Source organism: Amblyomma americanum, chromosome 6 (genome assembly GCF_052857255.1).
Source record: "Amblyomma americanum isolate KBUSLIRL-KWMA chromosome 6, ASM5285725v1, whole genome shotgun sequence".
Classification (NCBI taxonomy): domain Eukaryota; kingdom Metazoa; phylum Arthropoda; class Arachnida; order Ixodida; family Ixodidae; genus Amblyomma; species Amblyomma americanum.
Window position 1 is genome coordinate 74,380,588 of NC_135502.1, and position 27,213 is coordinate 74,407,800.

Sequence of the window (27,213 nt, forward strand, 5' to 3'; positions counted from 1 at the left end):
AGGTCCTCTAACGGTGGGCACTGGAACGCCTTTCGAAAGTCCGGGACACTCTGCAGTACGCAGGCCTTATTGCGCGCCTCTCGGTCGTCGACATTCTCGGCAAGGGCCGGCAGGCAGGCGTAGTAGTAGAAGTGACGCATGTAAAACAGCTGGCTCTTGGACGCCTTCCAGAGGCCCCAGACCGGTTGCGGGCTGTGCCACTCACCGTCCGTAGCTGCCGCAGCCGCTGTCTGCACGGCGAGCATTCCGATGAGCGAGCTACGGTCGTCGGTTCCGTCTTCGACGCAAGACCGTCGCCCGTCGAGCCAGGCGGTCAAGTTCACGGAAAAGTAGTCCTTGTCCAGCACGATCCTCCACAGGGCTTCGGCGACGTTCACTCCTAACGCGGCCATGTGCTCGAACCGCGCTTCCGGACTGTTCGATCCAATTAGGCCTATGGTAACGGGAGGGACGAAGATACGGCCTTTGGCCACGTGAACCGACGTGTCGAAGGGCTTTCTGCGAGCCAACTCCTCGATGCTCACGTCGTCGGCGTTCTGAGAAGCTCCAATCTTCAGGCGCCACGTCCTGTGGCGCAGCACATTGGCGAAGTAGTTGTCGGTCACCTCTGGCAAATGACGGATGGACTGCACCACTCTAATCGGAATGAGCGGCCGCAAGTCTGCTGAGAGGACGGTCCTTACATCCCACTTCTCGCGCTCGTCAAGAAGCCGCTCCACTCTGCGTAACAAGGTAGTTTTAATCTTATTGATTATGGATAGAGTCAACGCATCTTTCACGGAGTCCGTGTATACTGCCGTGTTCGAGATGAACAACAAGAGTGTGTACGCGTGAATGTCTTGCGTGCAGCCTTCCATCCGATTAGCCGCACTGAGAAGTCTTTGCTGAGAAGAAAACCTGCCGTACAACTCCAGCGCAGCCTCGACGATTGCGAAGACGATGCCAACAGGTTGAGCCTCTTCACAAGTTAAAAAGCGTAGCCGTCCTTTCACGACATCAAGGGACGTCACCGTCACATTGGTGCCGTTGCTGATGTTGTAAAGACTGTCCAGGGACTTCTTCAATGTTCCTGGAGGGGATTCGGGAAGTAGACTGTCGAGAACCGATGCATTTCCAGTTTTTCCGGGCTGATGCAGCGTGACTTCGGGAATTTCCTGCAGTACGGACATAATACTTGCCATAGAAACGTTCAGACACAGTATGCTATTCACTGTCTCCAATATGTGGTCGCTCACGCCTTTACTTGCGTCATGCTGTATACGTGGGCGATGGGCAGATATCGTCAGCCCCTCTGTGTTCCTGCCAGCCGAAACGAGTGTCATATTCACGAAGGGAAGGATGCCGTAGCCGTAAGATAAGACGACCGTAGTCCTCACGTTGTCGTCGAATTTAAACGGCGGCTTCACAGGCGTCGCTTCCAGTACACCTTCAGCTATGATGATTTCGAGGGGGAAGTGTAGCTTCAGGAAGGCGTTCACGCATGAGGCGTGAATGAGGTGCAGAATCCTGCCGGCTGGGCCGTTCACCGTTCCCTGAACGATGGAAGCCACCGTCCGCGTTGCGACGTCCTGTGGACCCCCGCTGGTGCCATTACTTTTCATCCGGTAGCAGGCGTAGTCCAAGAAGTGGGTACACGGGTTCACGGTGTCGTTCATGATGGCGGCCAGTGGCTCCGCCAGCTCGGAACAGCAGAAAGGATTTTCATATCCGAAGAACCTCTGCGTGGCGATTGTAGTCTCCCCAAAGGTAGAGGAATGGAGACGCACAGCGAAGAGGAGTAGCATGATGGTGCTGAATACCCCGAATAGGCTCGCCCTGTACCCGAAAGGGTGACGGTGAAGGTCGGCGTAGATTCCCAACGGCTCCATGATCGACGTCGGCTTGGCTGTTTTCGCCTCGGAGCGAAATGATGATGTTGTTGTTGCCTCAGAAGCGATGTTGTTGTTGTTGTTAGCCTATCAAAAGATGGCACATACCCACACTAGGGGATCGGCCTAGAATCGGGTGGCTATTCACCTGGACGCAGTTAATAAAAAGGAAAAGCACGTGGGAGCGCAACACCGGTGAATTCTTCCTCATTAACAGAAAAGGGATGAGAGTTTTGATTTCATAATTGTAAGAATAATAATAAAGAGAGGGATTAAATAATAATGATTAAGTCAAAATGTAATAATTGATAGAAAAGAAAATTTTGGAACACTTAGCAAGGCAGTCGGTGAGATTCTATCAGGAACTTTAGAACAGCGGTACAAAGAGATCTGTGGCTGAACCCAAATGTGGTGGCGCCAAATGATAGCAAGAGCGGGCTGCTCAAACTAAGGCCAAGATGCTGCAAGGGCTCCTCCAGCAAGCGATGCTTGCAGACATGATGGACTGGCTTCAACTTCTTTTGCTTCTTAGGACGCCGCCTCCCTTCATTTCATTTGGTTGTCTTAAGAAGCACGGAGCGGATGTCCGTGAGAACGCGGAAAAGAGGTACCGTAACTTGTAATAAAAGCTGGAGTTTATGTCGTTGTTCCCCGGCTTAGCAATAATCGTACAAATTTAAAGAAAAAGATGAGGACGCCGGAAGTCTGGCAATCGCTTGTCGCTATGCAATAGTTTCCTGGATTAAGCAGCATATGAAACATCAGCTGTTGCAGAAAAAGAAGGGGTACTATAAGAGCACTGAGCGGAAATAAAATAAAATTTTACATCCTATGTTAGAGTACAATTGCGCATAAAAAGCTTACACGGGGAATACTACGGCACTTGTTCTAATCTGCATCGAATACCCTTGTATTGTGAGCACAGTTTTGCCCATGCTGTTTATTAAACTGCTTCGCTTTTTTCGTTCTTGCAGTGAAGTGGTAGTGTTTGTTGCGATTGTCACTATCATCATCATTGAATTTAGTAATTGCATACAGTTTCTCAAAACTACCTAGAGGAAAAAGTGGCGCCACCGTCTATGTGAATTTCTTAAAGAGTCCTTCATTCCCTGCGGAAATGCCGGGAATATGAAGTTTCGTATTTTGCTTGGCTAGTGATGGGCCGAAAACGTGCATTCCGCCTCGGAATCGGTAGCTGCGTCGAATGCCTTCTTCCGTGCGCAGAATAAGTTATTATTATTTTCTTGCTTTTTTTCACTCTTCCGTGAATTAAACGCAAGTGAAAGTTCGATTTTAGGCTGATATGGAAGCTTTCACAGCCTTCAATGTTTGCCTCGAGAAGAATCGTATTAGAGCGGGAGTCGAAGTACAACTTCTGATTTCGATGTGGATGCGACAATGACCTTCAGTGCCTCACAAGGTCAGACCAAACTGCGTGATGGTGTGGCCAAAGGTATGGTGGTATGACCGCGCGATCATATGACTGTGACCAGTGGGTACCTGACCTTGACCTTGACTTTTGACCTTGACATTTGATTGAGATAGTGGGCACCACATCGACAGTGACCTTCAATGCTCACAAGATCAAACGGAATTTAACTGCGTGGTCCTATGGTCCAAGCTATGATAGTATGACCACGTGATCATAGTACTGTGACCACTGAGTACCTGACCTTTGCCTTTGCCCCTTGACTTTGTCATTGGATATGAGACAGTGGAGACCATGCTTAACAGAGCTTTCGCTCGTATAACTAGGTTCAAGTTTCGCTGAACACTAGCCACGGTGAACGCCAGGAGCCAAGCCAAATAAGACACCAGGACTTGCCGGCATTCCTGCGCCTGTTCATGATGGATGAACTATCGCGACTATCGCTGTGCCAGTTGTCCCTCTAGGTAATATTGAGAAGCTCCATGGGTGACAGTTCATCGTCGCGTTCACACTCTACGTTCTCTTCAGTCTTCGGCCAAGCCAGCCTTCCCGTGTTCTAAGACGTGTTGATTGATTGATTACAAACGTCTTTATTTCTTCAATGTTCTCCGAACATGTGGGTGGACCGCCTAGTCCGGTAGTCCACTGGCTGCTGCTGCTGCGCTGGCCCTCCCCACCAGCCAGTGCTGACGGTCAGGATCATCGCTGAGCAGAATAGCCTCCCACTGCTCCTCCGAGGGGTTGGGAATGGGGTCAACTAAGGGATTATATTGGCATGCCCACACCATATGGTAGAGGTTAGCTACCGCTCCACAATGTGGACACTGTGGAGAGTATAGTGTAGGGTACCACTGGTGTAATTTAGCTGGTGTTGGGTAGGTGTTGGTTTGTAGTCTCCTAAGGGTGTTCTCTTCTAACTTGTTGAGGGATTTGTGTGGTGTTGGGTACTCCTTTCTGGCTGTTCTGTATGGCGCAAGATTGTCAGCATACACTGCTAAGCCTATTAGGTCGCGGCACCCTTCATGGTCATCAGGGGGAGACGTGTTTTAAGTGTTCGCTCTAGCGCGAAAACGTCCCCATTTGCGAAGTAGGAAAAAATGTGCCCAAACGGGTGTACCTAAACGTATCTAAACGTCTCGTTAACCCCCAGAGATTTTAGTATCCGCCTCGCATGCGGGAAGTAGCACTGATGGGTGTTTACCCCATGAGGTGGGATTTAAGTTGTTTGACGTTGTAACGAACCAGTGAGCCATAAACGCAACGGTATGGTTAACGCAAGAGTGGCAGTGGTTTATCGCTCAATGCTCGGAAGATTTCCAACCGAACAGTAGATGAGAATGACGTTTATTGCTGGGCATCGCGTTTATGGGTTAATGATAGCGTGGCACAAGCACTGCGCATGCCCTGTACACTATCATCGAGCTATTACATGAGCCCGATGCAATATTCAGGGGCTGGCAGCTCAGCGCTTATGCTTCGCATTTGGAGAAAGCAGCTTCCCTATTGCAAGGTAAGTGTACGGGTTAGCAGACGTGGTTCAACGATATGCAGAGTGCTAAAAGCTGGATACTTGTCCCAGTATTGATTTAAACGCTGCGGTATGTATTTTCAGAATAGAGACTGCATGACCATGGTATGAAGACTTCATGCTTAGATTTATTGTCAAATTAAAGGAATAATCCAATAAAAAGGGCAATTTTTTAAAGTGGGCTCCGGAAGAACTAATTCATTGGTTAATTTTTCACTTGGGAGCATCTTTTCCTAGCGCGTTCTTCCTCGGTGGATATTTTTTCCGGGGATGTATCTTCCGGGGACCTTTTATTCTGGGACTTTTTTCCTGCACTCAGCAGCATTAATTGTGTCTCACCAGGTATAACAGCCCAATCTACTACCACGTTGAAGAATTTTTCCTTACTCACTCCGCACATGTATCGTCCGAAAACTCGCCACTTGTCGCCACCAGTTGCTTAATTTTAGGATATCATAAAATTTGTGACCAGAGGACGCAAATTGCGTTTGCTCTCTGACAGTACTGAAGCGACGACGAGGAACCGGCCTTGAACAAACATGATCCACGAAAAGAACATACACACTGGGACGTCTTGTCATGGTATTTAATTTCACTGACCATCAAAGAACGCTACGCGTTGTTCAATAACCTCGCTCAATGACATACACTTCCTGCTCGCTTCCTAATAAAACAGTGCCATTTGTACTGCGAAATGCGTTCACTCCTGAGTGTTATAGCTGTTCTTACACCGTGCTTATAACCGAGATGTGCGCACACAATAAACATGCTGTCACGCAGCATTCGCCGCAGCATTCACTCGCAAGTAGGGCGAGTAATCCTCGCAGCTATTTTCGCAAGAACTGCATTTTCGGTCGTTCGTTGTGCCGATGTTTTTTTTGTGAAAAATAATTGTTCTTGTATATACTGCACCCGAACCTTGTTATAGCGAAACGGTTTATAACGAAATAATGTACATAACGAAGTAATGATTATTCCCCTTGAAAGCTCGCTCAACACGGGCTATAACGAAACTACGGTTATAAAGAAGTAATCACAGGGCCCCACCAACTTCGTTATAACGAGGTTCAACTGTATATCTTTGTTGTTTGCCCCCCACCCCCTCCCCCTGTTTCATGCTAAACTAGAAAACGTTTTTTTAGGCATATGAATAAGTAAATAGCATGGATCAGGGCCATTTCGATCAGGTGACTATCGTGACTCTCCCTTGTCACGTGGCTACCTAGATAGCATACTTATTGGCCAGAGGGAGAACGCGAGAACTTTCAGTCAAGGCATACTGAAACGACGAAGTCATTTACGCCGGAGAAGTGCCCACGTACAGCTGCTATTCCTGCAATAAAGAACAAGGAAACAGTCATTCTCGCGTTCAATCGAACGAAGCCTTCTTTTCTTCCTCCTTTTTTTCCCGCCCTCGTGCGCAAATCGTGCCAATATTCTCGGTCAACCCGACAGAGTCCGCTATAGTCGAAGCCGGGCTGTGAAAGCTAGCCGGTCACGCAAAGTCACGTACGGTCGTAAACATATACCGCGCTTGTCCTTCGGATCGCACACGACCGCAGATGTTCTAGCGATCGACGCAGGTACAGTAGCCATGCGTGTGGCTTCTCCGTAGCGCCGAATGCGGTCTGCCGGCCCGTCCTCGGCGCGGGACAGTTGTTGAGGTACTGTATAAGCGAGTATTGAATGCTTTAACTTTAGTCACCCTAACTTAGTTCAGACTTCAGGCCCTTGTGCAGCTTTTGACTTGGTGATGTTATTACATGCGAGTTCGGCTTACTGCTGGGCGAGTTCGTTCTGCATACTGAAAAAAAAAAGATCAACGAATCCGATATAGGGGCAGTACAAGAGGACAAGGGACCACATTTAAGTGCCCGTGAATTCCGCCTCTTGTCTTTTTTTCGTTCTGTCCCCATTACGATAATATTCTTTGATTAAGATACATCTCGGCGTATGTACTCTTTCTTCGTCAGGAATGAGGTTACTCCAATGAATTTGACAGAGTTGGTCTCTTCGATTTGCCGTTGCGGCCTGCCCGAAACTTCCCGGAACACCTGTCCGTCATCCGATTCGCCAGGATAGCTTCGCCCACAGGCCTGACTGTCCCGAAACTTATTTTTCGATCAACGGATAGTTCCTGCGGGGGTCTGGGGACTCTCCTCAGCTGCTAAGGCGTTTTCAGTCGCGCTGAATCGGATAGGGAGGGAGCAGGCGGCGACGAAAAACATGCGCTACTTATTGAGAGAGTCGAGGCTTAAATGCTCCTCGGAGCGCGAAATTTCTTTCCAGCCAAGGTCTGACTTTAATTGCGAGTGAACAGAGAAACATTCACATTGTTCGAGGGCACTTTTTACAAACACGACGCTGCTGGAGGCGCTTCATAATCGCGCTAATTTCGTTTCTAGTCGTTTGCTTCTCTGCAACGTCGGGCGAAGAACAGTCTGCGACGACGTGCCGACACAGCGGCAGTTCCCTTCCCGTCGATGACAAAGGTGTGCGAGTCCTTGACGAGAGAAGGCAGGTTTATGTCACGGAACATACCTGCGTATCACAAATGGCCCGCATTGCAGTCTAGCGAGTGACAGTCTTCGCTGTCAAGACAACGACGGATGTGTCCTCGATTTTCATAGCGCTTCGGATCTGTCATTCTATGGGGCAGGCTGGAGCTATCTTCGCCCGTCATTCATGATTTCGCTTCAAGTCTCAACGCAGTCCCTATAGCTGCCCAGTTCTGAGCCCGGAAAATCGAAGAGACCAAATGTGAAAGCGCAGAGTTGTTACATTTGCATACGAGCATGTGGTTCGTCGTAACTACTTTCTGAATACGGCTTCTAACGACGCCAAACTTAAAACGAATTTAAGGAGGTTATGTACTGACGTAAGGGTGGCGTGCGAGAACTTCGCGTGCCAAAATTATACGCTCACGGTGGCTTTATCTTTTCAAAAAGCAGCTGCATCACATTACGCTGTATCCTAGCTCTTCCTGTGGCACCTATACGGGGACGTGTGGCCAGAATTACTTATGATATAATTCACTAATAGTGCAGTGATGTTGTAAGCTTGCTGCGGGCATTTATTCTGCTATGTATGCCTCCGTCTACTTTTAGCAACAAACACAAACGAACTAAAAAATAAAAACACCTTGCAATAGAAAAGAGCACCGACTGACAGCAACCCAGAACGCGAAGACGATAAGACACACTATCTAAATAGGCCACCGTTCGCATTATCTTTACGTTACCATACACCCAGCCTTGATGACTAACGTGCCTGGACCACTCGCATAACTCAATTCTCTTGATCGGTTTTTTTTCTTAAAGCCAAGCATCAACGACCTTAGTGTTGTAGACAGCTTGCGGCGACAGCCATTATCCTTCTTAAGTGGCTAGCCGGGTTTAGAAATAGCTATATTTGTATGCAGAAATGAAAAGCATGACGCGGTGTAGACGCTGCCTACTCGCCGCAGTTTAGCATCAGAGTGGCTAAGAACAAGGCCCTCAAGTCGAGCAAATTAGGAACATGAGGGGGGATGTTTGAAGATGTCGTCACTGACAAGCTTATTTAGTGGCTTTAGTTGAAAATGTCCGTGCATTCGTTCAGTTACTGCGAGCACTATGAGGGATCTGCTGAAAGCATATGAACACCATAACTGACTCCAATTCACACAAACTGGTCCACAGACTGCCTAGGCGTCATTCAAGATGCGGGCTGCCAGCTTCACGCTGCACCTGCTGCTCGTTATTCTGTGGTGCGGCACTGCACGGTGCGCTCCGAAGCACCCGGCTGAGGGAGCAGTCGAGGACGAAGAGCGAGCTAAAGCCTACCTCAGCGACGTCGACGTCATCCTGACGTCGATATGCTACAATGATAACCTTGCCGAGTGGAACTACGAGACCAACATCAACGACGAGAACAATCGAAAAAACGTGAGTGGGCACATCTCATTCCACATACCCCGCATGCCTTAGACAGATCCTACTTGTTCCATCGCAGTTCATGCTCTCGTCCCGATGGCATTCATTCAAATACAGAGCACTTTGTAGGTGTTGTATAGGATGCTGCACTCCGTTAGCGCACAAAATTAAACTAGAAGTGAATATACTTGTCTGGCAAAACTTATGGCTTTAGCACCAGCTATTCTCGTTCTTTGAATAATCGTCGCAAAGGCACCAATCGGCTTTGCGTTTGAAGCATGAACCTAAATAAAGATAAAAAAGTGTGATATTATTCAAGTAAAGAAGGTCAGGCCTGCCTGTCCCATTTGGTAGCACAAAGCTGGGAACGAGAATAAAATTGAGCCCCAAAGGCAGGGCACGGTTCTCTATACTCATCAAGCTTGGACGGCTGGGCGTAAGAACCAGCGCATGGGCTTACGTGCACACATCTTCACACACATTCATCATTTCTACGGCAGTAACGTGTGAAGAACTACAGAAGGGTGCCGCACTGAGAAACCCTTCTGATCATTTCGCGAATGTTTAGTCAAGGAGCGAGTGTCATGTGAATTTCGCTGAATGTACAGGTTCGTTCGGAGGTAATTTGTTAATTACATGCAGTGCTTATAATTATCGTATGGTGTGGCCATGAGAGGGCATGTTTAAAAGTTGTCAGTACAACAACGTGTTCTACATTTGTAGGTGGAACGAAGGCTGATTTCAAGTGCGATCAGCAAACAAGTCTGGAGGAACATCACGCAGTTTAAATGGACCTCATTCAAGGACCCCACGACAAGGAGAGTGTTCAAGCTGCTCTCCGTTATCGACACGGCCATCCTGCCTCATGATGAACAGAACGAAGTAGAAATTTCCTCTTCTGACGAATGCTGCTCATGCGCTGACATATATCGCAAATGAAATGACGCATTTTTCCTATAGCAGGCTTTTTAAAGCTAAAAAAACAAAAAACACTGAAACTTTTGTTTGATTTATAAAGATATATGCTTCTCCTTTTTGAGTAGCAGGAGCATTTAAGGGGCAAGTAACGACAATTCATGTGCAATTTCTAATAATAACCCCATTTCGCAAAATATTTTATATGACTTGAATGACAGACAAGGATGTAATGCTAGAATTTTTTTATTTTTAATGTTCATTTTTTACTCCTTTCTTTTTTTTCATGTGTACCATTATTTGAAAGCGCCGTAACTACACATGCGTACACAGCGCATGCTGCATTAAGGGCATTAAGGGCGCATTAAGGGCAGGTTTTGACGGACGGCAATGAACAAGTCCTGTTGCAATGGAAGCTGGCACATAAACAAGTGAGGAATGCGTAAGACTGGTGAAAGCTACACCACCGCAACAAAACATCCACAAACGAAATTTGTTAGAACGGCAGAGGGGCGAAGTTTGGAGGAATTTAGCAGTTTCAGTGGGGCTCTTCACTACGGTCAAATCCCGATATAATTCGGACCAAAAAGCTGTTCGAATTACGCGAAGTTCGTATTAAACGAGTTAGAATCAAAAGTATGCCACTGTACAAGACATGTACCGTCTTGCCAAAAGTAACCAGGCTGCGTGGTTTGCTTCTCAGCCGTATATTGAAGCTATTATGCCAGCCTTCAAGCTTTAAATCTTTATATGGTAAGGAGAACCCTTGTCCTCACCTTCCGAGAACTTTTTGATCTTTAGAGAATCCGTAAGGGCTCCACTATTCGAATGAGAAGCAAACCATGCAGCCTAGTTACTGTTGGCAAAGGCTGCACCCCTTTTGGCAAAAGTAACCGAGCAGCAGGTTTTTGCTCCTCAACCATTTAACGGAGCCTTTGCGGCACCCCTAAAGACCGAAAGGTGTCAAAACGGGAGGACAAGGGTTCACCTTACTTTGCACAGATTCAGAGCTTATAAGGGCTGCCATAAGAAACAAACCACCGCTGCCCGGTTACATTTGGCAAAGATTTCGCAGGTCGCACCATTACAGAGATGCACGATTACAGCTATTGTGCTCATACCTTGTCTCCGTTTCACCGACTTTCCAGTTTGTGAAAACTGTCAATGACATGCAAGGAAACCACGCATCGGCGAAAATCTGCCCGTTTGCACGAAAAACGGGCAAACCCGACGAGTGTACGCTCTCACTAGAGCCAGGTAAACATTCTCTTTTCTGATCTGTTAACACACTGACGAAATGTTATAAAAAAAAGACTGCTGCTCTGAATCTCCTTCTCTTCCAGACATCAAGAACATACTCGCATCTTCGACGAACTACGACGAGTTGCTGCACGTGTGGAACGAATGGCGAAGGGTGTCGGGAAAACCTGTCAAGGAGAAGTTCGAGCGCTACGTTCAACTCTTGAACCAAGCAGCGAGTCTCAACGGTAACGTTGCGCGCGAATGTGTCCGACAAAATGTAATTACTGTTGCGTTTACACGGATGCTCAGCAAGACACCACAGAAGTCGGGACCCACTGAGGTTAGGTGCCGTTTGTGGCGAGAACCCTTTTTTTTTTATATGATCGTAACTATTGCAGAGAATACAAGAAGGAAGCCAACAGTCATTGAAACCGAGGGGTATAGGAGACGTTTTGTTTTTGTTTTTAATTCGTGGTGTTCATCAATGATAGAATAATATGATAATTACTTTTAAAGATAATTGATTAGAAAGCAGAACAAAAAACAACCACATGCAGCCGGTGGGATCTGAACCCACGACCTCCAAATTTCGCGTCGGGTGCTCTACCAACTGGACTACGGCGACGGCTGTCCAATCTTCTGCTCTCGGGGGTATTCATGTGTAGTGTCAATGAACCTTGAGGGAGTTCGCCAGCGCCACCCTCGTCCATAGCGGCGGACGTAGCATTTCCTGTATTACCACGAGTGCCACGTAGGAACGTGATTGAAATGCGAAGGCGGAAGCTGTGCGAAAACTTTATTATGCTACCTACGGCATTAAGACAGCCGGAATCGAGGCCCATCGTTAGTCATATAGCAGACAGGGGAAGCGAAAAGAGGGGCCCGTTATGACATATATGACGGAAGCCAACAGCCCCCGAAACCAAGGAGCATAGGAGATTCTTTTTTTTTAAATTTAGGGTGTTCATCAATGGAAGATTAATAGGGTAATTAGAGAATATATTTCGAATCTACGTGTTTGCTTCTTTGTTCGTTAGCATATATGAGAGAATGAGAACATTATTTTTCAACCCTAAGCTCGGCGGTCTTGCGACGTTATCACTCATTTCTCATCATGCCAAGGACGTGCTATAGGCTACAAGCGGCAGTATAGGAGTTGTTTGAAATGCTCTGTTGACGATGCGCGCCATCACTCCCAAGAAGGGTGTAAATTTTGAAAAAGGTAGCGTGAGGTGTTAAGCATTTAAGCTCTAGAGTGAGCGCACATCGACGTCATCGTTATCAGGAATTTGGGACATCTGCTTTGCTTCCTATGCCGTTTCAATGGAAGAAGTAGCGTTTTTTTTTTGTATGACGAATGGTACAGATAACAGGCTGGATTTTTCAAGAGGATTTAAGTTCTAGGGGGTCTTCTAGAGTCATAAAAGACAGAGGCGTCTCGATGCCTCACCTAACATTCGTTTCAAAACCATTCAAAGTTTAAACAATGGTTCGGTCTATGGAAGCGAGGAAAATTTAGAGCCATTCTGGGCGACAAAAAATGATCTTCGGTGTATTAGGCTATTTACCGATCGATTCTCTTTTTTTTTTCCTTTTTCAGCGGCTTCAAGTAGAACAGAGACGGGACTTTCCGTTATTTAATGTCATGTTTGTTGAAACAAAACAGGAAAATTGCCCGAAATTGACACTTTCACAACACGGTTAACTCATATCACGCTTCAGGGCTATAAGCCAATGCGTGCGCAAGCAGGTTAACGCTACACCGACGTGAGAAAGAGGTTCTGATATGGAACCTACGCTAAACTCGGGTATCTATTTATTCTTTTGTTTTTTGTTACAGAAAACATACAAGCTTTAGTTTCTTGTCATGTGCCACGAGGTGTCAAAACAAGCGAACTAGAGCGCTGTTCCGTATCCCTGGCAACAGTACGGGTGCACTGAATGAGCACGGATTCAAAAAGTTCCCTCGTAATTGTAAAATAAGGCAAGAACATGAAAGTAAAGCTGTCTTGGCTAGGATCGACTCTGATTGGATGGCAGACAAGCTTCATGGCCTCCGTGAACCCAGGTGTACTTGACGCCAGGTGTTGCATTGTTATAAAGTCCACGCTCTCTCTCCCACAATCTGTTTTACGGTTCACATATATCGTTAGTTCAGACATTCGCCGTGGCGCTGCGCTAAGTTTTGTACGCCTATGCCATATAAATGGCTGCCACAACCGGCTGCACCGCAGCATCGTCTGCGAAACATTATGCTGCTAGAAACCGCTGGGGGTTGAGGAGGAGGTATAAATATTTAAGCGTGAGGTCATGACTGCTCGAGGAATTGCTGAAGATATATCCCTCCTGAATTTTTGCCGAGGAGCTCGTGCGTTCTAAAATGTATCAGGTCGTGTGCTATATTGTGCAAATGTACAACGCCGCTTAACTAAGCTTTCCACGTTTCTTGTCCGGTCTCGTCCACCGCTCCCTTGAGAAAGCGACATAGCGCCATTTATCATGTACCCTCGACAGATACAGAGAAACATGGAGAGTGCATGATAGTGACCAGCTCTCAATTAGCACTATACGCTTCGGGAGGTGCCTCCATGGAGCTACCCGAAAAACCAGACTATGGCAGAAACGTCCGTGTGCTCCGCAATCTCAGTGCATGCTGAAGAAGCTCAAGAAGCCTATATTAACCCGTAGACCTTTACTACGGCGCCTCTCTCTGCCTCCTTCGCCTTCCTTCATTATGCCTCAGGAGGTGGTTCCGGTGTCCACCGGTAGTGCTGCAATTACTGCGTCTTGCCTTTTCTTAAAAAACCGTTTGCACAGTGCATTTTGCTTTTTTCAAATGCTCCTGCTTCACGCTTACGCAAGTGCGTCTTAAAGGTGGGCCTTTAAGCGTGAGGTTGAACGAAGATAATGTACTTTCTGTACTTGTTTTCCTCATTATCTGCGGGACACGTAAGAACCCACGGTGATCAAATGCTATTCGGTCCGGCGGAAAACCGCGATTAATACCGTGGACCTTTGCCTGCTGAAATCTGATATTTGTGGCATGTTTTTTGAGAATTTTTGGCATCCCTTTAATAATTTTGCCTTTTTTATGTTTAAGTTTTTTGCCGCGATTGTCACAAGCGCACGCAACCGGCGTCAGAAAAATTTTCTTCGATTACATATACTTCCGCTTCAATGAAGCTTGACTCCAAGACAACAGATTATCTTGTTTGTTTATTTTTTTACATTTTTCGGATTTGTGGTTGACTTTCATCTAGTCTTGGCATGATGACCGAAGTGCTGGAGCATGGTTGGAGATAATTACTTAATACATTGTGAAGTTGTACAAGAATGTTCTTATCCGCTTTTAAAATACTACACAACAATTACAAAACCTTTTTACGCGCACGAACTTCCTTTAATTGCGCTGTTTCTTTGTTCGTCGCCGATCGTTATTGCTGCTACTTGCAAATGGCACTTTATTTTACTGTATAGCACGAAAAGAGATCGAATGATATTTGATGCACCAAATACAATTCGATTCGAATGAGAGATTTTCAGTGTGACAGGCGTATGAGTCATGTGCATGAGGTTCTTTACATTTGCATAATAAATTTCGAAAAGGAAAAATTTAAGCATATGATTTGAACCGCCCCAAAACAAATAGTTTAACACCTTTAAATAAGATAGCTGTGCTGATGAACGAAAAAAAAAACATCACTTGCTCAAGCTTACCTAAAAATGAGGGTTTAAGCTAAGATGCGCTCGCTGGCCCCAAACGGAGACATGCGAAAGTGAATGACTTTCAAAAACACCAGGGTAAGTGCATTTGTCTTGCGTGTGTCTACCTCGCCTTCCGCAACATCTCCCGCGTGTCAGACTGTGCAAGACTGCCGGCACCCATACACCAAAGCGCTATTTTTTAACTTTCATATCCTCTATCCTAATTGTTTTCATTTCTTTTCACTGCAAATTTCCGTTCCCGGCTGAAAAGCCACGGCGGATGTTACCTATGACTGCGTTAATAGCAATGAATGTACACCAAGATCTCTTTGCGGGATGCAAGTGAAGACATAGCCTCATAATCAGTTATTGATTTTATTACTAGCTTTATCTGATATCAGAAGAAAACTAGAAGTGACAGAACAGAGATTAACTGCAAACGGAAAGACTGTTGGGCCAGTTGCTATGTAGAAAAGAGATGTCTGTCTTATTTTATTTTGAGGTGCCCCTTTTAAAACCACTTGATCATGCTGACCTTCTCCGATGATGCAAGCTCAAATGAGCGACACTGATTTATTTATTTATTTACTTCGAAGATACTGCCAGCCTTATTTGAGGCCTTAGGCAGGAGTAGGAAATAAGATAGAAACAAACATAACACAGCATAAAAAGCACTGCAAAACATTTTTAGCACAGTTTTCGCATAAAAAAGTAAAAAAAAGATAAGAAAGATAAGATAAGATAAGAAAAGTAATGACTTCGCCGTCTTATGACAAAACAGCTTGGAGAGCCATCGGAGCGTCGGTTGAGAAAAGAAAGGGACAGCCGTGATCATTTATTATTGCCACTCCGGAATCCATTCTGACATACAGTATATACGCGATCTATATTCATTCATTGGCTATTTTAACGGAATATCGTTAAAGCTTCCGTTGTGCAGAAAATCTGGCGTCGGCGTCGTCGGCGTTGTGAGCGAAAAATTAGGTGGGGTATAGGGTGGCACCGTTGTCCACCCTGTCCACCCGGGGTGGCCACACTGTTATAGTGCTCTATTCTAGAGCATTATAACCCTGTGGCCAATCTGGGGTAGAAGGTTCTGCCAAGCCTCGCGCATCCAGGCATGGTCGAAGAATGGCCCGGAGAACCAACCTAGGCGGGCAAACTAGGTCACGTGACCTTGTGACATCATCGTAACCTGCCCACCGGATTGTAGCAAATTGACCACAGTGGCAGTTAAATTAATGATTGATCGCGAGAGGTTGCTGGGAAGAGCAATTTGGTTCGCACAAGCCCCACCGGTGGCAGCACCTGCCATCGCAGATCAGTGGCGCATCCCTTAACCGCTGCACCATTGCGCAACTTGAGTGCTATGAGGACTCACAGTGACCTATGAATGTAAAGTAGAGAATGTCTAACTCATTAACAACATCAAAACCCTTAAGGCGGAGCTTAGGTGTCCACTCCAATTCCTTTTTCTGTCCACAGGCTTTGAGGATGCCAGCGGACTGTGGCAAGATGCGTACGATTATGACGGCTTCGAGGACAACATCAAGCAGCTCTGGCAGCAGCTGTCTCCGCTGTACCAGCAGCTGCACGCGTACGTGCGTACAAAGCTGCGCGAAATCTACGGCGTCGACAGGATAAGAGAAGATGGTCCCATACCGGCTCACCTACTGGGTAATAAGACAACCTCACCCAACTCACAATCGTTGTAAGGACCGCCAAAGTGTGCGGGCTAAAGATTACACAGTATTCCGAAAGACATGAGGAGGGTCGCGGCAGTTGTGCGCTCCGAACGATCCGTCAGAGGCGGAAGCGTTCGTTACAAAAAGAATTATTCTTTGTTTTAAGACTGTCATTTGAGGTAAGTACGCGTAGCAACTATAACGCACCTAACCTGTAACCGACTATGCAGATATGGCTTAGCTTACAAAACTTCATTCAATTTGCGTAACTTTTTTATTATTACGCATAAGTTGGGCATTTCGTTTCCGGTTTTTATTTTTTCACAATTCGAGGGGGGGGGGGATTTGGGTAAAGAAATTAGGTTATTATTACGAAAGCAACAGGAGAGGAGGAAGCAAACGACCAATCACAGGCAAGCTGGTCCGGTCACGGCGCCGCTGCTAATCATCATACACTATAAACAGAAAGGAGTAAAAAAGAGAGTAATCTGTCATCTATCGCACTGTCTTTTATAAAAGGGAGTTAACTAGAGGACAGCTTACAATCTTTTTTACTCCCATTTGTGCGTATTCGCGTTTAGAGTGATACTGCTGCCCCGTTCAGTCCGGCTGAGTCACGGGGACCACGTGCTCCGCCAATTCGTCGCGCAGCCACCGCCTAGTTTCTTTCCTGAGATGGAATTAGCTCCGACAAAGCTTTTATGGTGTGTCAAACGCATCGCTCGCCGGTGTGACATTTTGCGTGCGGTGCGTTTATTCAGACAAGTTGCGCCTTGGCGCGCTTCTCCCGGGGCGAGCATTACGTCATCCCCCACGGTCTGCGTCACCGGAAAGCAACGACCAATGGCAAATGACCAAATTAAACAAAAAAAGAAATTAATCGTTTCAAAATGCGAACCGTGGATAACCTCCAAGCACCTGGTAGACGACAGCGGCTGACAATTTTCTCCCTGTTTCTGTATATTTACCACTCCACCTCTGTAATGCCACTGGCCCTGAGGGGTAATGTAAATAAATAAATAAATAAATAAATAAATAAATAAATAAATAAATAAATAAATAAATAAATAAATAAATAGCTTGTCACTAGGCATGTGCCGCACGCAGGTACCATACACTCCCAGTCGTGGGCACCTTTGGCCGAAGCGACGCAGCCTTTTCCTAACAAGGCAGCCCCTGACGTGACTTCAGCTATGAGAGAAAAGGTGAGTATATGCAGACGTCGACCAACGGTCGAACGATGAGAAGATTCGTATCCCACCGTTGCTTACAACATAGACTTCAGCAGAAGATGTCCGCTTCTTCTGAAAGCTTTTCACTCCACTTGACGCCCTTCTGGAAACACCGAGCAGTTCGATCCTTGTTCTCGCTAGGCTCTCGGCGCCTCAGGTGCTGTAGGCATTAACCAAGAGCAGCTTGTCGCCTAAAGCCTGTTTCACATGGTGCGACGGGAACGAAAAATTACGACCCGGTCGCACTGTCGTTGCGACGGTTATCGCAGCCGCCGTTTCACATGACAACGATGAATTCAGTCGGTGCCGTCGGCACCAGCGCCCTAGCGTCGGTGCGGCCTTTCAGTGGCCGAAAATTCTTCGGCTGCAATAAATGTCAAACATCGTGGCAGGCGTTGATTTCGTAATCATGGGTAATAATATTGAGCTGTGATGTATTCTTAAGCTCAATAAAACGTTTTCGAGATTTTCCTGTCATGTCGCTGAGCTCCTATTGGCTGACTACTGTGGCCGTCGCTGCGACCGCACCGACGCTGCGACAATGCGACCAACTTGTTGACAGTCTGTCGCAGTGGCCCTGCGACGAGAACGACGCGCATTTCTGTCGCACAGCGGCAGAAATCGCACTGCGCTGCGGCAACAATCGCATCATGTGAAACGGCCTTAAACGTGAGGGGTGCGACAGGGGCGTCTCCTGGCATACCTGCCACACGTACAGACAGAGGCCTGTTAACCGTGCTGGCTCATACTGTAACTGCTATTACAGGGTGTTTCACCTAAGATTTTACAATAATAATAATAATAATAATAATAATAATAATAATAATAATAATAATAATAATAATAATAATAATAATAATAATTGGTGTTGGGGGAAAGGAAATGGCGCAGTATCTGTCTCGTATATCATTGGGCACCTGAACCGCGCCGTAAGGGAAGGGATAAAGGAGGGAGTGAAATAAGAAAGGAAGAAAGAGGTGCCGTACGTAGTGGAGGGCTCCGGAATAATTTCGACCACCTGGGGATCTTTAACGTGCACTGACATCGCACAGCATACGGGCGCCGTAGCGTTTTGCGTCCATAAAAACGCAGCCGCCGCGATCGGGTTCGAACCCGGGAACTCCGGATCAGTAGCCGAGCGCCCTAACTACTGAGCCACCGCGGCGGGTGTAAGATTTTACACAATTTTTAAAAATTGGATTTTTGAGTTAGAAGAGTGCTTTTCTCGGCATAGCATTGTGAGCGGTGTAGCAAATCAGAACACAGCTAAGACGTGCTAACTAGCAGGCTGATTAACTAATATTGAATAGTTGATTTTTAACTATTTCTGTTAGGCTGATTATTTATTGAGAGCCGTGCAGTCCACCGTAATTAATATTAATATCAGTTTTTAGAATTATGAAAATTCAATTACCCTCAGCGCTGTGGACCAACAAATTTTATCTATTTCGACGAGCTACGTGCACTGGAGAGGTTGCTTTGCCTGCAAACTTCTCGAATACGCATGTATTTCGGCGCGATGTAGGCAAAATTTGTTGGGCCACAGCGCCGAGGGTAACCGCGTTTTCGAAATTATAAAAACTGATACGGATATTACTTACGGTGGGCTACATGCCAGAAATAGTTAAAAACTATTCAATATTAGTTAACCAGCCTGCTAGCTAGCACGTCTTAGCTCTGTTCTCATATACTACAGCGCTGACAATGCTATGCCGAAAAAAGCGCACTTTTAACTCAGTAAGGCTAATTTATGAAAATTGTGGAAATTCTTAGGTGAAACACTCTGTATATATCCTACTGTGTATCTTCGTCTTTAAAGTGTTAGCTGCTGTTCGTGAAGTCATAGTGGTTGGTTGGGTCCTTTCGTGTCCTTTTAGTTTTGCACAACATATACGCGATGCTCACTTCTTATAGCCCCTCATTCATTCCTCAAAGTGTTCCTGAAAACGTTACAATATGAACTCTAGCCGCCACAGGTCTGACTGAAGGCCATCACTAATAAGGAAGTAATTACTCATTGGCATCCACCCAAGCCCAGCCTTACACCTATAAAGGAAAGGTATACAGCTTTTCTCAGAAATTTCGCAGTTATTACAAATCTACTCCACCTTGGGCGATTCCCCTAAACATTTGACCAAGGCCATCACTAAATCGGACACATAATAAATAGCACATAAATCAGACATGTTCGTATCAGGCGATGAACATCTTCCGCGAAGCGTAATTAGCTGAGTACAAACAGTAGAAAGGGCAGAAAAAATAGCTGAAAAGAAACTTCCCAGCCCGCCAATTAGCTGAACACGGACGGAAGAAAACGTGACAACTGAAACAGATCGGAGTGAACACCTGCTCGATACTAGCCAAGCAAAGATGCATATACATATATTTTAAGCTGTGCTGCACGCAATTGCTCGCATTGTCATGCGCCGTTCTTAGAAGCCGATGTCATCTCTATCTGTGGCAGTAGCCGTTGTATTGGGTCAACATGGCGATGAATAATTCTGTGCACAGGAATGCGAGACCAAAAAGGAAGTCTCCTACAAGGGGACAAGCCTCGTGGAAAAAAAAAGCTTAACTTGTCGCAGACTTTTTGCTGGTTTCCTGTATGATCCTGTATTCTTCTTGTAGCCTTTCGAGTGCGAGAGTTAGCAACGGCTGGTTCGTGAGATTTTGACATCCGAGGCATTGACTTATCGCAACGCTATCCAGTCGCCATATTACTATTAGGTTCCAGAAGTCTCGAGCATAAATTTGTCAACAGGCGCTGTAATATGAAGTGAATATTACTGGAAATAATATTTATACAGTTTCGACGCTCGAGAAATTTGTCTGAAAGATGACAACTATGCTTCGCGACCTTTCTTTCAGTGCAAAAGAGGCATAACAAGACCATGACTCGACGGGCATTTAATGAAAGTTTTCAGCTGTGTCCATCTACGTTTATTTTTTTCAGAAATTTCTCAAGGCTTTCAAACTAAAAAAAAAATTTCCTTCATTGATCTGACTGAACAATAACAGGGCATGATCGTTTAGGTGGGCTGTTGCTTTGATAAAAAGAAAGGTTGTCATGTTGCACAAATGAAGCGCTCTGTTTCATGTGCCATATGATACAAAAGCCTCCACGATGAGCGAGCGGCCACCAAAGCGAATAGCTCTGTTATTAGCCGGTGGCTTGAGGCCACATATCTGGAGGCTAAAGTTAAGTGCTTTTCTGCGCGCAGCCAAATAAGGCGGCAGTTGGTAGAAGTGGCACCTGTGCGGCTAGATTGGTTCTTGAAAACTAAACTTATCAACATATTTGCTTGTTTGGTTTGGTTTGATGACTTGTAATACCCTCTAACACATCTGCAACCAAAAACTTTAATTTAAAACCCAACGTTTCGGAGTCAGGGTGACTGGGGGCAGTAGCAGGGGTGACTGCTACTGCCCCCGTCACCCCTACTACTGTCCCCAGTCACCCCTGCTACTGCCCCCTGTCACCCCTGAAGAAGGAGCCGAGCCGGCTCCGTAACGTTGAGTTTTAAATTAATGTTTTTGGTTGGAGATGTGTCATAGCTTATTATAAGACCGGTTCTTGCACGTCCTGGTTTTAAGAAAATGTCACCAAACGTTTGCAGAAAATGTCAGTCATTGACATGTTCAAGCTTGCCGAGGAGTTCTTCACATCGCTGGGACTTCCAGAAATGCCGAAAAGCTTTTGGGAAAAGTCCATGCTCGAAAAGCCGCAGGACAGAGAAGTTGTTTGTCATCCTTCTGCCTGGGATTTTTGCGCCAACAGCGATGTGAGGTAAATACTTGCAACATCAAGGGCCGAGACTTAATTCGGTACTTCCTTCTCGAATTTGACCCACAAATGTAGCAAAGATGCAGCAGCCGCAATGTATAACTGCCACAAACGGCGATTTCTATGTTTTACAGGTTTTGAGAAGCTTACAGCACGTGTAACCTATAAGTTTACTCGAATGAGGTGGTCGATCTACAACTAGGCGTGAGAACAGAGCCCTACTTTAGTGCTGGTTAAATAGGTATCGCCGTTCTCACGCTGGGGCGAGGAGAGCACTTTTTTAGTGCTGCTGTTTCTTCGGACATTTGGTGTTACTGCATCCTTCTCTCACGAAAATAGTCTGTAGACAGTCTATAGACTTTTTATAGACTCTATTTCCTTCCTATAGACATTTATTTTTGTCGATTCGTAGTCTATAGACAAAAGTCTACTAAAAATGTATGGCAATAAATCTATAGATTGTCTACAGACTGTCTATGGTATTTGTATTGCCTATAGATTGTTCTCTACGGTTTGTCTATAGAGATCATAAGGCTTTATAGACAGAAGTCTATGGACAGTCTATAGAGTGTCTAAAATTTTTTTGCAAGGGTTGAGTGGTTCATAAGCAGGGCGACCTTTCATCTTGAACTTACTTGAACTGAGAGCGCTAAAGAAAAAAAAAGAAGAGACTTGACTGCTCGACCTTCCCGCAGTAAAAAAAAAAAAGTGGCAGAAATAGGAGATTTAAAGATAATCAGTGTTTCGTTATGGTAGCTGAGGGAACTAAAAAAAAAATTAAAAGTAGCTGGGGAGCGGCAGAGTCAGGTGGGCAGATGAAATTAGGCGGGAATAAGGCGGCCGCAGCCGGCACAGAATAGGGTTAATTGAGGGGATAGTGGGATTAGTCTTTGTTCTGCGGTAGACGTAACCGAGACGACGATGATAAAAATTCGGAAGGAAATTTCGGTTCTGGAAACTCCTAGTTTCGGCATCAGTTTCGGTGTCAAGTTTCGCGCGATTTCGCGACGATGTTTGACTGAAACTGCCGAGAATGGAAGTTAAAGGCATTTCACGTTTAAAAAGAGCCATGTACGCTCTCGGAAAGAAGAAGAATGACACTAATTCACTTCTTCGCCCCGGGAAACGGCGTAAAGTCAGAAAGCTTCGTTTTGCGATGCCTGACTTTTCTTAATTCGGTTCCAGGATCAAGCAGTGCACTGAGGTAAAAATGGGCGATCTCCTAACCATTCATCACGAGATGGGGCACGTCGAGTACTACCTAAACTACGCCAAACAGCCGGCGTTCTTCAAGGGTGGCGCTAACCCTGGTGCGTATTCATCTTCGACAGCGGAACAGTGCTCATGCCAAAATCGTGAAGAGTTTACCTGCAAGAAATGAAGCTTCAATAGGTTTGGGAATTCGCTTAAGCTGTTGATGCTCGTAGGCTATAGCTAACCGGTATTCAGCAAAACACTCAAGTCATAGACGGGTCGGGAAACGGTTCAGCTGAACGCCAATACGATTCGTAGACCAGAGATGCAGGTACACCAACATACCGGAACTGCTGTGCATTGTTAGGATGTCTGCCAAGCTCTACTCATAGGTGCTACACTACAAACTATGGTTGTCAGTGGTGCTGCGGAGCCTCCATTGGCAACATGATAATTTCGAGCAACTTGTGGCAGTGTTTGCTCTTTTGCACGTGCTAAACGTCCAGAGATTTTTAGAAATTATGCATTTTGCCAAACATCGTGCTGTTTTACCTTCCACCCAAACCTGCTGTGTAGCCAATATGCATGGCGCGCTTCGCTGTTTGCAGGCTTCCACGAAGCAATTGGAGACACTATCGCCCTTTCTGTGGCAACGCCGGAGCATCTCAAGGTCATCGGTCTTCTGAAGGGAACGGGCGGTGATGAAGGTGGGTAGATCTAGAAACTGGTGCCAAAAAGATGGGTGATTTTTTTCTGTTTGCGGCTTCGCGTGATTTTCCAGTTGTATACCGGTTGTGGCATAACATGTTTGCTCATCACACCCGTTTCCAACGTTCGAACAACGCGGCAAGTCAGTTTTTGGCTGACAGCGACACTGCGTCCCGTGGTAGCTTTCCAACGAAGCTCCTGCGCTCTTTGCGGGAGCGTGAAGACGGGCATGAAGAAAAATGAAGAAATTAAAGTTTCTGGTTGCGCTGTTTGTTCTATAGCCTGTCTAGTGTCTTTTATTCTTCACGTAAGTTTTGACGTCCAGCGCTCGAGCCTACACATCGAACCAAATGAACCTGCAGCAGCACACGTGCGTTCGGTTTCCTCTGTCATATCGCACTTTGGGACATTGCAGTTCTGTCCCCATTTTTCTTTCTTTTGTCTCCTATACGTAGTAGAGCTGGCTAGAGACGTGCCTTGTCCACACACACTTCCTCACGTTAACGCATCTCTCTCTCTCTCTCTCTTTTGCGTGTATGCCTCGCTTTGTCTGGAAGCCAAACAATGTGATCATACATCATTGAAGAGCGGTGCCCTTTATTGCATGACTTCCACGCCTCTGCCTACCTAGCATGACTGAACGAGCAGCTCTAGCTCCGATTCTGACGAGTCGACCACTGTTTGTTTTTCTCCTGCAGAGGCGGAGCTGAACTACCTGTACAGCATCGCTCTGAACAAAGTGGCCATACTGCCATCGGCCTACGTCTACGACCTTTGGCGGTGGAATGTGTTCAGAGGCGTGTACAAACCGGACAACTACAACGAGGCTTGGTGGAAACTGCTGTGAGACTTTTTTCCAATTGCCACTTTTGACTTACTAACTTTAGCGTCTAATGGAGATAGTATAGCAAACCTCACTGACAATAAAAATCCTTATAGATGTGGTCTATACACTTTCTATAGATTGCTAATAGACTCTACTGCCTTCCTTTAGATATTTCTTGTTGTCTATTCATAGTCTATAGAGAAATGTCTACTAAAAGTGTACAGTCATAAATCTATAGGCAGAAGTCTACTATAAGTGTATGGCCAAAAATCTATAGATTGCCTATAGACTCTGTAGGCTGCGCTGACAAAAGTCTATAGACCGTCTTTCGACTGTCCAAAGAAATTTTCCTAAGGGAACGGCTACACCCGTAAAACTTGTGCTGATTTCCTGCATCGCTTCAAGTGCCGACTGCCAGACAACACAAAAGGCTTTTTTCTTTTATGCACGCCTTAGATGCGCTTTACAAAGAACTGGAGATTTAAAGTCGAGAATACGACGGAATTCCACGTGGCCGGGATGATTGTGAGCAAAGCCCCTTTGCTGGGAGCCGAAACGTTAGCTTTCTTCCTTTTCGACCTTGCTGGTCGGCATCAGTGTCTTTTCGACCGGCCATTTGTGTCACCTCGATAATTGCGCACTCCAAGCTCATGAACAGAAGTGTAAATGCTCCTTTCTGATTAACAATTATTGCGATTACCGTGCCTTCGTTACAGATTGAAATACCAAGGAATCTGCCCAGGGGTCGCTCGTTCAGTGGATGACTTTGACGCACCATCAAAGTACCATATATCTGCCAACGTGCCCTACATCAGGCAAGGCGTCAGGGCAAGGATGCATGCGATGCGTTTATTGAGAGGGTGAATGTTTGGGCGCAGCAAGAGCAGTCAGGATACCGTGCAGCTCTGCAGCCTGCTTGAAAATCACCAACAATGCTGTTATTCGTTACTCGATCGGCAAACACTTTTCGAAGGAAACAGTAATCGCTCACGGGGGTCCCCTTTACTGTGCGGCACAAAATATACAGCAAAAGACGCGCACGATAGACTATAGCGCCTGACCCTTATTAAAATGGTCTGTAGACAGCCTGCAGACTTCTTATAGACTCTATTGCTTTCCTATAGATATATCTTTTTGTCTATTCATAGTCTCTGGACTGTAAAAGTCTACTAAAACTGTTTGGACATGCACCTTTAGGTTGTCTATATACTGTCTATAGGACTTGTATTGCCTATAGACTATTATCTAAGAGTGGTCTATAGACAGTTCATAGACTTCTATAAAGTCTATAGACTTTATAGACAGAAGTCTATGAACTGTCTATAGACTGTCTAAATATATTTTTGTAAGAGGGTGCCATAGTTTCTGCCATACGCTTTCTTTTTTCCGGCGTGTTTTGTGCCGGACTGTACGAATGGGCAGAAGCCAGCTTGCACAGACCGGTCTTTTGTTTGTTCGCTGCGACTGCGATTTTACGTCCATCAGTGCATCAACTAAAACGCCTGTATCACCACGACTCTATCAACAAGAGCTCGCATTAAAGAACTTAAGTCGTTCTTTTCCTACCTGCAAGTAGTCTTAACAATGTTTCATTTGCAGGTACTTCGTCAGCGTGGTACTGCAGTTCCAGTTTTACAAAGCACTTTGCGAAGAGGCTAACCACGTTGGGCCTCTTCACAAGTGTGACTTCTACCGCTCGAAGGAGGCCGGAAAACTGTTTGGGTTCGTTCTGTGCACCTCTTTTTCGAAAAACAAGTCTAAAACACAACGCTGAAATTCAATGCGCTCTTTTAAAGGTGATAGTGACTTGCAAATGAAACTGAAAAGTCACAAGCATGCCATGCTGGTTCATGAACCTTTGCAAAGAATTGATAGCCCACTAAAAAGTACAGGACACGGCAAATAATGGACAACGTTTCATTGAAATTATTAGTGTTTTCGCATTAGACAGATGCGTTGCGTATGTATGTCTCTCTTCCATGTATGTTTGTCCGAATCTTTCATTTTTCATATTTCTTTTTTTTCCCTGTAATAAAAAAGGAAAAAAAAATGATTATCCTTTGCCTGGTGCCTTTGTAAACTTCTAGGCTTTGAAACCTGTAGTCTTGTATGCAGTATTTATCCTTTTTTTTTCTGTAATCTTCTAACGGGATATATGCAAGCTGTTACTGTTGCCTTTGCCTTTGGGGGATGGAGCGCTGTCAAGCTGTGTTAAAACAGCTTTTTCTCCACCCTCCCTTTTGACTTTTTATGTCGAATAAATAAATGTTCAAATTCAAATTCAAAATTCAAATACTTCACCAGAAACAGTGTAAAGTAAATTGACAAGCCAGAGCAAGCAACGTAAATTGTATGAAAAGGCTTCGTGGTTAGAAATGGAGACCCGATGATGTGTTGCCGCTCTGGCAGTAACTATACATGAGTGACCTGGCGCTGAATATTTCGCGAAAAAGGACGTTTTTCTGCCTAGGTAACTTCACATGAATGCACACAACCGGGTTGTAGAAAATGTCGCGGTCGCAACCTAAACCCTGGCGGGCCCTTTTTTTTTTTTCCAGAGGCGTCCTAGCCCTGGGCAAGTCCAAACCTTGGCCGGAAGTGCTTGGCATTTTGACCAAGGGCAAGATGAAGGCTTTGGACGCTAGTGCGTTGCTCGAGTATTTCGACCCCCTCTACAAGTGGCTGCAGAAGCAGAACGAGGGAAAGCATGTCGGCTGGAACAGTGACAACGCCACTGTCTGCCCGCACGCCTGACACGAGAAAAAATAAAACTGCGAGATAAATAAACAAGAAAATGCGTTTCTGTATGCGCTAGCCGTGAAAGAATTGCTTTGGGCGGCTTTAATCGCCTTACAACTCTAGCATTAAACTGTTCTCTTGTTTGTCTGTACATACGTCTGCGCCTCTGTCTTTTCTGACATCCCCATTACTGCTCGTCGGCGATACGAGCCGCACCATGGGAGCAAACGAGCAGAAGTGCAGCAGCACAGATCGAGTTCACATGCCCGAGTACACGGCTGACCTGACACGGACACTGACATGACACATGTGAACAGCATCTGTGTGAACGGAACTCAGCTCAAGCACAAGGTCGCGAAAGTCGCGTGCAGTGAGCTTCGATATGAAGGGGGTCGTTCTTGTGCCGGTCGACCAAGCCAAATACTTTTTTCCGCTCGCGATCCT

At 45.8% G+C, this 27,213-nt stretch overlaps 1 protein-coding gene across 1 annotated transcript; it reads left to right on the plus strand.

Annotated features, from left to right (window-relative positions):
* The first annotated feature begins 6,352 nt into the window (after positions 1–6,352).
* Positions 6,353–26,920, plus strand: LOC144093709 (angiotensin-converting enzyme-like). Its single transcript, XM_077627314.1, has 14 exons — positions 6,353–6,489; positions 8,506–8,751; positions 9,463–9,621; positions 10,803–10,911; positions 10,998–11,141; positions 16,087–16,278; positions 17,394–17,491; positions 21,136–21,305; positions 22,488–22,612; positions 23,105–23,203; positions 23,903–24,047; positions 24,747–24,845; positions 25,630–25,752; positions 26,589–26,920. Exons 2-14 carry the CDS (start codon positions 8,527–8,529, stop codon positions 26,782–26,784), a joined length of 1,884 nt encoding a protein of 627 aa, XP_077483440.1. The 5' UTR covers positions 6,353–6,489; positions 8,506–8,526; the 3' UTR covers positions 26,785–26,920.
* Positions 26,921–27,213: the final 293 nt, after the last annotated feature.

Coding starts and splice junctions, on each gene's coding strand:
- LOC144093709 (XM_077627314.1), top strand. CDS start 8,527: ATGCGGGCTGCCAGCTTCACGCTGCACCTGCTGCTCGTTATTCTGTGG. Junction 11,142..16,086: donor CCAAGCAGCGAGTCTCAACG/GTAACGTTGCGC, acceptor TTCTGTCCACAG/GCTTTGAGGATGCCAGCGGA. Junction 17,492..21,135: donor CTTCAGCTATGAGAGAAAAG/GTGAGTATATGC, acceptor AAACGTTTGCAG/AAAATGTCAGTCATTGACAT.